Source organism: Solea senegalensis, linkage group LG16 (assembly GCF_019176455.1).
Source record: "Solea senegalensis isolate Sse05_10M linkage group LG16, IFAPA_SoseM_1, whole genome shotgun sequence".
Classification (NCBI taxonomy): domain Eukaryota; kingdom Metazoa; phylum Chordata; class Actinopteri; order Pleuronectiformes; family Soleidae; genus Solea; species Solea senegalensis.
The window spans coordinates 19,642,532-19,654,831 of NC_058036.1; the positions used below are offsets into that span (position 1 = coordinate 19,642,532).

Genomic DNA, 12,300 nt, shown 5'->3' on the forward strand with positions numbered 1-12,300 from the left:
GGTGCAGAAGATGACTGACTCGAGCATAAGCATCCTCATTAGACTTGGGATTCTGCTCATCCAAATGGTAATGTGTTAACCCAAATTAGCATCCCAGTCTTGATTGTTTACTGCAAATGCATATTCAACATTTTCTCTGAAATTGTCCCAGTGACTGACCTGGTTGGTACCTGCTGATCCTTGGACAGACAGACTCAACTGGCAAGCTCCAGTAATCAGCATGCCGTGGATTTGTTTAAGATTACCGTATTACCATAATTAAGGGCTTATAATAGAATGTGCTAATTGCATTTTTGTTGGCGAGGGCATGTTCCGTAATAGCTCATTAGGCCCACAGTACATTGGCAGATGTTTTCTTCAGAGCAGAGGCTCTTTTTTCATTGTCCATGATAGCCCAGGAAGGGGAAGGACAGCTTGATTCAACATCACTTGACCACTGGCTAAGTGATTTACACTTGCCAGAGAATGTAGTATCGTTGAATCCACCTGTTTTACTTGGGAGAAAAGGGGCGAAAGCTGTTTACCTATTTCAAACAAGCATCAGGCAATTTCCTGTCATTAAAGTGTACCTTTGTGTCCTGCCCAGTTTCATTTGTGTTTTTGAATAGAGTGGAAATGGGAAGCAATTTTATCTCTGATGGAGAAAGTTAATTGGATTTGAATTATTTGGTTTTAAAATGCTCCATTTTGTGCAGTTTGTGTTTGCAATTTGAATTTATAATGAAAAGCTATAAAAAACAGTCAAAAGCAGGGCCCGGGCTTCTATTTTATGTAAACCATTGTTTTCCAACAGGTTCTGATTTAGTTGCACCTGTTGCATTTATGTTTTTTTTCTCAGTATACATAATTTACAGCAGGGCTTATGATGAGGTGAATCGTTCAATAAAATATTGCCATATGTTGTAATAAAAGCCATTTATGATGTATTACTTATGGAGCCTCCACTGACCTGTCCGTAGTTAATCATATTTTACTATCGTTCATTCCCTTAATTCACTCTTGAGACTTCTTGGGAAGTTCTTGGGATGAACCCCGGTGACGAGCCCCAGTCTCACTGAATTTGTATCCTTGTCATTACCACCATAGGAATAAGAACGACGTGCACTTGCCAAATGCTTGATTAGAGTGATTTTGTTTGTTTGACAGCTGCGTCACCTGGGAAATGATGAGGTACATATAGTGTGGTCGGAGCACACCAGAGACTATCGACGTGGCATCGTCCCAACTGACTTTGGAGATGTCCTGATTATTATCTACCCGATGAAAAACCACATGTATTTCATCCAGATCATGAAGAAACCACAGGTAAAGCGCTGCCATCTTACATTTTAGTGAAGACCATTGTTGGCAATACATTGTCAAGGTAATTTTTCATGCCTTTCATTATTTTTTCTTTAGTGCTCGGATGGCAGTAATATTTTATTCTGTTATTTTCCAGGCACAGAAAGCACAAAAACCACACAGGCTATTTTCAGCTTTGCACCACTTTCCCATCTCTGTTCATGAGTTAAGGCAGTCCCTAGTGTTTCCTTTCCGTTCAGACCTTGCTGCAGATTTTTTAGGTTCTTTCTTCTGCTGTGGTTTCCGTCTGAAGGCTCCTACTACAGTAGTGCATTATTAGCCACACTGTGGGTATGTGCTTTCAGAGATGGTTACCAGCCTCTCTTGGTTGGCTTCCATCGCAGATACTCTTAAGTGTGTGTGTGCGTTTAGTGAAGACGGGGCATTTCTTCATGTGAGAAGGCTGGTTTAATCATTCATACTAAACAATATTCAGGTATTTCAAATGATTTAACAGCAATCTGCTTCGTATTCTCACTTTTAAGCATGAATTTCAGTTGAAGCGACAGATTCTTCAGAGAGATCAAAGAGGAATAATTCTATTTTGCAAGAAACAATAGCGTCACCACTTAGCTTTATGAGTGCAGTCCAAGCTATAGAAAGGAACCACAAAGGACTTTTCAGATCTCCGGAGAAATGGTTTGTAGTGTACTTATACTGCTCACCATGTTTACTAATCAGTTGTTTGCTCCGTTTCATTGGTAATTACTCATTCAATGGACTCATTTAACCAGTGTAATTATCATAGTCATTTTAATTTCTTTGAGGATCAATCTGGTCATTGTGTCCTTGCTCTAAAGCGGGCTCAATTTTCACTGTATGTTATAGAGTGTAATCTAAGAGGGCAAAACAGGGGCTTTTGTATAGGAATAGCATGAAAACTTAATTTACAATATGCATTCAGACTTCACACGATTTGAAAGTTAGAAACACAATTCGTCAACAACACAGATTCTTCAACATGCAAACATGGAAGTTATATTGAAAATGTAATATTCTTCTCTGGGGAAAATGGTCCATCCATTCATTAACAAGCGCACACTTCCCATGCAGGTTAGATTTGTGAAAGTCTTCATAAGGTGTGATTCTTCACATGAATTTAAAGTTTTCCAGAGATTTCCAGATTTCTGATAGACGTTTACACCGTGTCACCTCAGGTTTATACGTGTGATTAAGTTAATTGGTCTGTATCATTCCTGGTTAAAATCCACTTATTGTTTAATTTGACTGGTTATTATACCCCTGAACTGCCAAGTTGAAGACAGCAGGACCTTTTGGAGAGACTTTGACATTCACATCAACTTCCAGGTCAACGACCATTGAGCTTCAGTGATTAAGGGCCCCCTTCCAATATGCATGAACAGACGTGTGCACCCACACACACTCGCATGCTGTCACTAAAATGGATATTGGCCCTTTGTGTTTGCTCGGTAGCTCAATATGTGGACATTGTTTAGTATGGATTGTCGTTTTAATTTCATTTACTGAACATTGATTCACATTAGATATGTATGGTTGTCATGCAAAGTTAGGTGAAATCCAATTTCACCTAACCTCTCCCCAAACAGATGGAGAAACGGTCAGAAAAAGAACAAAAGCATCTTATATTTAAGCATTTATTAAGACAGAAAACGGACCAAAAGTAAATGTGGATCATTGTGGATGTTTATTTGTTTCATTTTCATTCACTGCTTAACTTCCTCAGGTTCCTTTCTTTGGTCCTCTGTTCAATGGCGCCATCATCACTGGGACTTTGCTGCCAAGCCTGGTGCGGGCCACCTGTATCAATGCCAGCAGAGCTGTCAAATCCCGTCTGACTCTCTACCAGAGCTTGTATCCTTTACTCCCCGTGCCTTCTGCTTCAGTTACTGTTCACTATCCCATACAGGGACGGCTCATCAGACAAATGCAACAATTTAAAAAGATCAACACTGTTTATTACCCATATACAGCTGAGACCATTAATGTTATGAGCATACATTTAGCACTAGTTTTTATGATGATTTCATTAGCTGCATAACACCACTGAGCATAAATTTTCAACACCACCAGCAGCCCATTTGGGTAGATTCATTGAGACATGTGGCGTGTTTGTCACGTCAGACAACGTACACTGCGGAATGCTGACACTCATTTTTATGGGCTGGCTGATTTACATACAGCTATTAGGCCAGGACTGTTTCACAGCCTGGAGCAGCATGGGAGGTTGTATGAAACTGTTTTGGGTAGGAGCACCGATAATGTGTCATCATCTATCACTGCTGTTTTATGGAGCACGAGGAGAGCCAAAATAAGAAAAAAAAGCATACAAGTTCATGCAGACGCATACAAATATTCACACAAACACACGCTCGCTCTCATCCGTCCAATCATCCGTCCAACAGTGTGCCGTTAAGAGCCTGACTCCAGCTGTAGTTGTCAGTTGGTTTAAAGGCAGTGCAATCACCAATGGAGATTAATTAGCATGTGAATGCCAGCAGCACAGAGTTGCAGGGTGAGATGAGGGGGGGTGGCAGAGTCAGGATGGGCCCTGGAGGGGGAAATCTGATCTCCCCCCCAGCGCCTCGCTCCTCCACGGACAGCATGTACAACACCAGAACCACGCTGCCCCTCTGGCGGTTGCTATAGAAACCTCCCCCATAGAGGTTTAATTTAGATGGAAGACAACATCTATTGTTTTGAGACATCAACTTTTTTTGTCGTTTTTTTAAGTTACTGTCAAGGTCTCGTATCCAAAGTGCTCACAGCACAAGATTTGGCATCTTCATTATTCTACAACACACCATGTGTGTGATGTTTACAGTTGGGTGTGTGTAAGTATGCGTCTGCCTGTATGTGTTTCACAGTGCATCACATCCACAGGACCCTCCCCACCCCTATATCAGGCCTTGTCTGCGAGTCCCGGGGGGCGTCCTGAGTGACAGATGTCTGTTACCCAACGCCAAGTGAATTAGCCCCGTGTTACTCTCAGTACCAGAGGGGGGCCTGCCTCAGGGGGTCTGGGTGGTGGTATGGTTGGGACAGTACCAGGCCTGTGCTGGGATATAAAGCCTTTACCTGGCATTCCTCAGCAGGAGGAGCAGACAAGTACAAAGGCATGATCTATGAGAGGAGAAAAGCACTGCCTCTGCACTTCTGCCAGGCCTCGTGCACTCCAAGAGAGGAGAGTGAACGTGCCAGGCAAAGCACAACATTGCCAGCATAAGTATCTGCATGTCTGCCTGCTGTTTGTCTGCCTAGCTGAGGGGCTCATGAGGACAGAAGCTATATCAAATAATGAATGGCATCTGAGCCCAGAGTTTGATGTATGCCATATGAACCAAGTTTTATAGATTGTGGCATCAGATTGGCCGGACTGACAAATGTTCAGCGATGGCATGAACCATGAACAAAACAGGCCTGAGTGGCAGGTGCAGTTACTCTTTTCATCATTGGATTCTTTTTTGTTTGTTGTTGTATTATACCAGCCTTTTGCACTTTTCCTCCTCCAGTCATCATTCTTTCATCTTCTCAGGAAATGTGGCTCTTTGTCTTTCACGGGTTGGAGCAATGACTTCATCTTGGATCTGTTTTTGTGTGTGTGTGTGTGTGTGTGTGTGTGCAAGATGAAAATCCTCATCCTTAGTTTACCCTTTCACAATGCCTTAACAATCCACAGTCTGCTCTCTGCCTGTGAGGCCACTCCCTAAGGTAATTAGTTGAATATTTCTTCAAAGAGAAGCTATATGACCCCTGTGTGTCCAGATAAAAGGCCAGTATGGTGCTGCAGCCGCCTCTCTCACTCTGTCACAGGGCTCAAGAGGACTCCAGCAGTCAACTGCAGTGCTCATGGGATCTCTTGGGATAATAGGATTTGATAAATAAAAATGACCTCAGCAACATTGTCAGAAAATACACACAGATGAGCTTTACGGGTGTTCTTCAGAAAGATACTTCCCCGTCACATCCTCTGCTCTCCTCCCTCTCTCTTTTGTGAGGGTTTGTGAAATCTGTGCCATTACATTGTTTTTCTTGCTCAGTGGCCAGATCCCTTTGTCGGTTTGAATTTGACAGTTTCTCCTGTGAGGACACAACCAAGGCCTCGTAGACATCATATCACAAGCCTCTCACAGACAACTCATAATGTATCATCTATTATTTATACGCCTGATGGAAAATGCAGCTGGTCTGGCTTTGTGTGTTCTAAGTAGATTGTCTGCAACTAGTCCACACTACACAGCTGCATTTTGAATAGATGTGACCACAAAATGTTCAATCGAAAAACAACTTACTGTAAGTTTTGATCAAACCGCTGTTGTTTTTTACTGATTTATTGGCGGGGAGACGGTCATTTACGCCTCTTTTAATGGCACATCAGCAAACCCTGTCTGGATAGCCTCGCTGTCTGCTGTCATTTACTGTATGATGAGGATCCTTCATACTGTCCGTGTAGAATAATGTCTTCATCCTGGACCTGAGATTCATTTCTCTCTTCAACGCGCACTTGAGTTTGACGTGCCATCCATCATTCTTTGTGATGGGGTTATTGTTAAGGGTAAAAACTGTCGCGTGTATGTGTGTTGGGGAGCCTGCAAGTTTCTAATAGGTGAGACAGTGTGGAACTGACCTTGATTCAAACACATAGCCTTCCTACTGGACAGAATCAATAGCTTTTGCACACCGCCCTTAGTCCCCATCCTCTGCACTGACACACACGTAAACACACACACAGACAGATCCATCTCCAGGCAGCGATCAATAACCATAATCTGTTTCTGCCCATCTCTAGTCATGCGAGCCAGGCTTTTAGGTGGTGTGTGTGTGTGTGTGTGTCTGTGTCTGTGTTGTGGCAAAAAGAAAGAGAGGCTTGATCCTTTCATTGGAACCCAGAAAGCTGCTGAGGTCCGTCATGTGTCGCTCGCAGGCTCACGTGAACACATCCACAGTCCCGCAGCTCCACAGATGATGTACATAATTACAAGGGACGCGCACTGGAAACATCATGAATAAGATGATGTCCTGTATGAGCTCCATTGTGTGCTGTTGCTGCACCCTCCAGATGCCAACATAATTATTACAGTCACCGACTGCGTTGACAATGGCATATTCTCACACCCCTTCTGAGCAAGTTATTGTCCCGCTCTCACTATGTCTTTGTCCGGTGACAACACTTTCTTTTGTGTACAGTAAGATTCCTCACCTAGCAGAGATGAAAGTGCGTCTGCATGCATGATGGGGTGCCATGAATAGGATCTGCCACGTTACTGTTGTCTCACATGAATTATTTAGCATCACTGATAGGTCTAATTTGCCAGCTGTTGTGCCATAACTGTCGGCAGTCTCGTGGATAATACTCAGCAGTCTATATCACTGTGGAACACAGTGCTTGACTGGGCACAGTGAGACGCCCTGCTGGTCATTCATTAAGTGCTGAACTGAGCTGATGCGAGTATGACTCGCCGACTTCCTGTTTATGGAAAAAAGGGCTGACCCACTCAACTCAACCTTCTCTTAAAAATGCCCCCAAATTTCTTGTAGCTCAATGTATGGTATTTACTGTCTGGTTGTGTATCCATCATGTTGGGTGCAAACCTTTCAGTGTGAGGCAGTTGGCTGTTGTTGGTAGTTGGGGGTGAAGGGCCAGTTTGAGGTTTCCCTGCTTGGCGTTGGCCAGGGTGGTTTGGGCACTGGCTTCGATGAAGCGGTTGAGAGTTAACGCAGTATTTTGGAGGCTACAGAGAGAGGAGGGGTCTCTCGCCCACTGAATGTTTTAACCTAATCCCATTATCAGTGTACCGCACTGCCTCCCATCTTTTCCCCTCCTTATCCCCACCCCCCCTCCACCCTTCTCTCCAGCTGACCAGCTGTTCCTGCCGGGACTCACGACAATGTCCGATGTGTTCAGATCACTGAGTACACCCCCCCCAGTCCATGCACAACCACAGCAATTGCCTAGTCCGTAGCTGGAGCGTAGGCCTAGAGGGAGGAGGGTTTTAGTTGGGGAAGATGGGGGTAGCTTTGGTCATGCGGAGGGGGCAAGCACAAGCCTGTCAAACCAAGAGCCCTGACTCAGGAGGCAGCCCAGCTCGGATGGCATATGGCGTCTAGCTTCATGCAACATGCAGAAGTATTCTCTCCCTCGCCCACCCCCTTCTCCGTGTCTCCCTTCCCTGCTGCTAATGCAGAATGACTCATAGCATTACTCAACCCCCACCGCCGCCCCACCCCATCAGTTCCTCCTCCTCTTGCCACCCAGCCTGTAACAAAAGGTGTCCGCTGCGAGGCACCCACACCCTGAATGCCCTCGGGGCCCGGCTCAGCCCAGTCTGCACACTGAGGTCTGAGCCTCGTCAGGGCCACCCCTTTTTAAACACAGGTATAGCAGGCGTGGAACCAGACGGCCAACAGCAGGGACCCAGGGCCCCGCCTGCTGTAGTGTACGCACACATTGCTGGTGTCAAACTGTTGTGCCTGTTTGGATGTTTGTGTTTGTATGTATACAACAGGAAGAGCTTTATGTGTGTACTGTGTGTGTGCATGTGTTTATGTGTACCATGCATCGTGTTTGTGTCTCTGCAACCTCTGCAACAAATAAGGATGGTTTGTGTTCGCTTTATTTTGCGGTTTGCCAAACTAATGGTAGTAATTTCCTCTAAATATAAGTTTTTGTCCAGTATTTATTTTCCTACATTTAAATAATTACTGTAGATAGACTTTTATATTAAATAAAATAAATATTAAGGATCAATCTAGGAGTTTTCATGCTAAAATAACAGTTTTCACAGAGTATATGAAATAAGAATTCATGCAGTTTCCAACTCAAAGTAATACAAACACACAATAGACGAGTGTAACCCAATGTACGTGTATTTTTAAACTTGAACCCCCCCACACACACACACACCCATGTGCCCCTCCCCTCCTCACTCCGTCTGTTATGCATTCATGTCTGACATCTGTCTATTTGTAAGCGGCAAAGTGAAAGCAAGCAGGTCTGCCGGTTGTGTGTGGGATTGCTTTTGCCGGCTCTCTCTCTTCCTCTCCCTCCCCCTCCCTCCCTCTCCTCCTCATCAGGTAGAATGACATACGCACAAGTGTGTAAATGCTTATTGACAACAGTTTGGCTTCTACCAATATTATTTATTTCAACTATTTAATGTCACTTTTGAGTGGGAGCATGTAGCTTTAATTCTCACAGTTGGGTATCACTTCATTCTAAGCATCTTAGTAAAGACATTTGACTTCATTCCAAGTTTCCTTGCCCCACCATTAGGGGGAGTCCAGTGTTGGGTGTCACAGATGCCTTTGCTAAATGTCAACAAAATCAAAATGGCTCTAATGGCTATCGTGTTAAGGTTTGCTGATCTCTGTCAGTCACCCAGGATACCTTGACCCCAGTGTCACAACGGGACGAGTACTGACCACACTGCTGTTTAGAAGACAAGTTCATCATGATTGATGTGTGGAGGTGCTGCTGCTTGTAGCTCGGGTGTAAAAAACGTTCTGTCTACTTTAAGTGATTAGAATCCAGCTAGCCATTCCATCTGTTACCCCTAGTCCTGTTTAATTAATGAACTTTCTTTCTCTGCCCCATGGCCAGCCAGCACAACACTAAAGCAAAAGCTGTTAGCCCTCTCAGGTTATCCAAATGCTCCCCTCCACCCCCACAATGATGCGATCTCATTGATTAGTAATGTTTTATTTTCCCCTCTTTGTCTCGAGTTCTTGAAGAGAGGGTTAATGAGTTTTCCTGGCAAGCTGGAGTGCTTGGAATCTGGGGAGAAATGGAAATAATTTTGTTGTTGTTTTTTTGTTGTTGTTTGTTTATTTGTGGTGGACTTGGCAGAGATGTGAAGCCCCGTGCCCCTGTGTGTGTGTGTGGGTGTATGTGAATGATGATGCATCTTTGTTTGGATGTGTATGAATGGCACTGAGGCACGATATATTGCATTTAATCCCTGCTGGTCCATTATTCCTCTTGAGAAGCAGGGAGTCTGGAACACTCTTTAACAGTTGGCTCTGTCTATTCATCTTCCAACCATCTCTGCAAAACTCTTGTCCTGTCCTCGTTTTACCACCAAGTATTCTCTCTTCCTTTTTGTCCCCTCTTCCTTCCGTGTCTCTTGTTTCAAGGCAGTGGACAGCCCTTTGTCCGGCTGAAGCTGCCCTCTTTTGTTTGTGCGGCCTTTTTTATCCTTGTGCTAATCGCCATGGTCGTGTGCCTGAGTTGGACCCCATATTTCACGCTCGGCTCTCCTTTGTTTGACACACCGCCCCTGATAAGAATCCCAATTCTAGGGCCTCTCTGATATTGAAATCCAACAGCAGCGTAGAAAGAGCCTTCAATCATCCATTATCTGTGCTCCAGTGATTACCATTCAATCTCTCAGGGTCCAGGCTCCTCATCACCGGCCCCAGAGCTGAGGCCGTCCCCTGAAAGAACCTGCATCCCTTAACGCCTGTTCACATTCAAACGTATCCATAGATATTTCAGACGCTGTCGTGACACAGCTCCACACTGAATGCTGCAGGGAAATGTCAGTGAAATGTCACTCATCGTTCTCCACTGGAATCTCTTAGTCTCTGATGTAGCCTTGGGTTTTTGGGTACTCTTATGTGGACACCTTGTGGCATTACTGGGCTTTTTTTGTCCCTAAATGGCCATTACATTTCAGATTCTCTTTGTTTTTTTTTCCATCGACTAGCGTTGCTCTTTTATTTTTAATAAGCCCGGGTTTCTTTTAATGTCACAGACTTAATTGGGTGTTTTAAGAAGGAATTAGTTGATTATTTATAAGTTGCACATTAATGCCCTTTTAAATGGTTCAAAGGCAGAGTCTGCTCCTCCGCTGGCCTGTGGCCATTGTTCTCGTTTAGAGGGTGTCCTTGTGCCTCACAGCATTTGCATTTTTGCACTAAACGGAATTTTCTGCATTAACAGACAAGGCACGGCAAACAAAGCAATAACAAAAACAAAACATTTAAGTATGTGTCACTGTGCGTTGTCTGCCTCTTGTTACAGGAAGCAGCCTTTGATGTGGTAATGTTGATGGTCCATGTTTAATTTTCAAGTGGTGGTTGCAGCTGAAAGACGAGCACCGAGACATATTCCTGAAATCTTTCTGTGTATCTCCATTTTCACTGAGCTTTAATAATACTGAGTTGGATTTTAAACAAGGAGGAAGTATTAAAACAAGCACAGCACATTCTAGTAGTGGAGTCTAATTGTCATAGCAATTTATGCGCGCTTATGCATCTGTGGTATATTTTTGTGTTTCCATCAAATTAACCACTGTAGTCTCATTGTTATGGCTGAAATGTAAGAACAGCTTTGTGCTGTGGACGTCCACTCGTCCAACACTCTGTGCAGATACACAACAGCTCTCAGTACCTTTGTTTAATGTAGTGTACACATCTTCATTAGTTATGTATAGCCTCTAATTACTATTGATGAGACTAGCTGATTGGTGTACAAATCTATAGCTTTTGTTATTCTAATGAGCATTATTTACCCTCAGATCTCCAAGCCAGGGGGCTTTGGAATGGGGCTTTGTGCACGCAGACATAGCCGGGGACGCTCTAGCTACACCCACTTGTTTTGTATCTTGTTTTTGTATTCCACACACACACACACACACACACACTATCACCCGTCTGCTTGGATGTATAGCACTTTCCGCTCCTCCATCTGTTTCTGTCCACCCATAAAAAGGTCCATTATAATCTGCAGGATGCACAGTTGACGTGCCGCAAGCACCGCTTGAGCCAATCAGGGCAGGGCACCCAACTTGGGCCACAAATCCAAGAGGCTCTATTGCCCCCCACCCCCCTCCCTCCCAAGTTCATTTTGATTATCTGAGCTCTCTGTCTGAGATCTTCAGTTGAACAAGTTTTTATAGCAACATTGCCTCCATCTTCCCTTTTCTGTATAAAAGCCTCCAGATTGAATAGAGCTCAATGCATACCCACTGGATGATGGCAGGCTCCTGATTAACCCTGGAGTGACTCGCTAATGTCATTGAAGGAGGGCCACCTGGCTGTGAGACTGTACAGTCAGCTGCCACTGAAGGGCCAGAATAGGAGACGACCAGGTGTTGGGCTCCGGCCCCCCTAATTGTTGCCATGTAATAGCCTGCTTGACTGCACAATATAGCCTAGGGGCAAGGATTAGGAAAAAGCTGTTGCCAACACAGCAGTCCATTTTCTTTTTTGCCCAAGGTTTTTGTGTGTGTGTGTGTGTGTTTCTCTGTGTGCATGAATATGTGTGTATAAATACATATTGTACGTCAGCCTTTGTCATTCTCCTCTTGACAGTCCAAGAGCTGCCCAACACAGTAACACAGTACGTACCACTGTAAGTTGGCTTTGACATTTTGAAGAATTCTCTTCATCTGTCAGAAATAAAGTTATTAATAGCTGAATAGAAATGCCCCTCAGTACTTGGGTAAAATAATGATTTTTTCTGAAATGTATCGATTATCATTTGAGCTGCAGTATGATCTTGAGTCACTGTTTAGTTCAGTAGAAAGATTTCAAAACAAGATTAGGAGCATTAACACAAGATACCATTAAGGAATTATTATTACACAATAATGCAAAGATGAGAACTCTTAATCGTCTCTAACAGTTATGCATTGCATTTTTAATAATTGTAGTTGAACAATTAAATTAGTGATTAGCTGATTGCGTGAAACTGTTGCAGACATGAGTGCATGACTACATTTATGTTACACAGACTCTGACTGTGTGTAGTGGACCTCAGAGTTGCTCACATGGAAAATGTGAATTGGCCATAGACAGGATGTAAGACTGGACTGACTCAAACTTCACAAAAACATTTTTAAAGATCACGTCATTGACTCTATTAACAACATATTCAGTCGTCATTATTAACTTACTTTTGTCAGGAGGATATGAGCAAATTGGCACGGCAGTCCAGTGTCTGCATATGTCATTTTAATATCTCTTTGTAATGACAAT

The 12,300-nt window shown here is 43.7% G+C and overlaps 1 protein-coding gene across 6 annotated transcripts in view; it reads left to right on the forward strand.

The window, feature by feature from the left end:
• Positions 1–12,300, forward strand: part of ralgapa2 (Ral GTPase activating protein catalytic subunit alpha 2) — an 80,796-nt gene that overhangs the window by 49,625 nt on the left and 18,871 nt on the right. For 5 of the 6 annotated variants that reach the window (XM_044046978.1, XM_044046981.1, XM_044046982.1 and 2 more), the window contains 2 exons: positions 1,147–1,305; positions 3,047–3,174. In XM_044046978.1, the coding sequence (XP_043902913.1) occupies positions 1,147–1,305; positions 3,047–3,174 (287 nt within the window). Of the gene's footprint in view, positions 1–1,144; positions 1,306–3,046; positions 3,175–12,300 lie in introns of those variants that run through there. The other variant, XM_044046983.1, reaches the window with a different exon arrangement.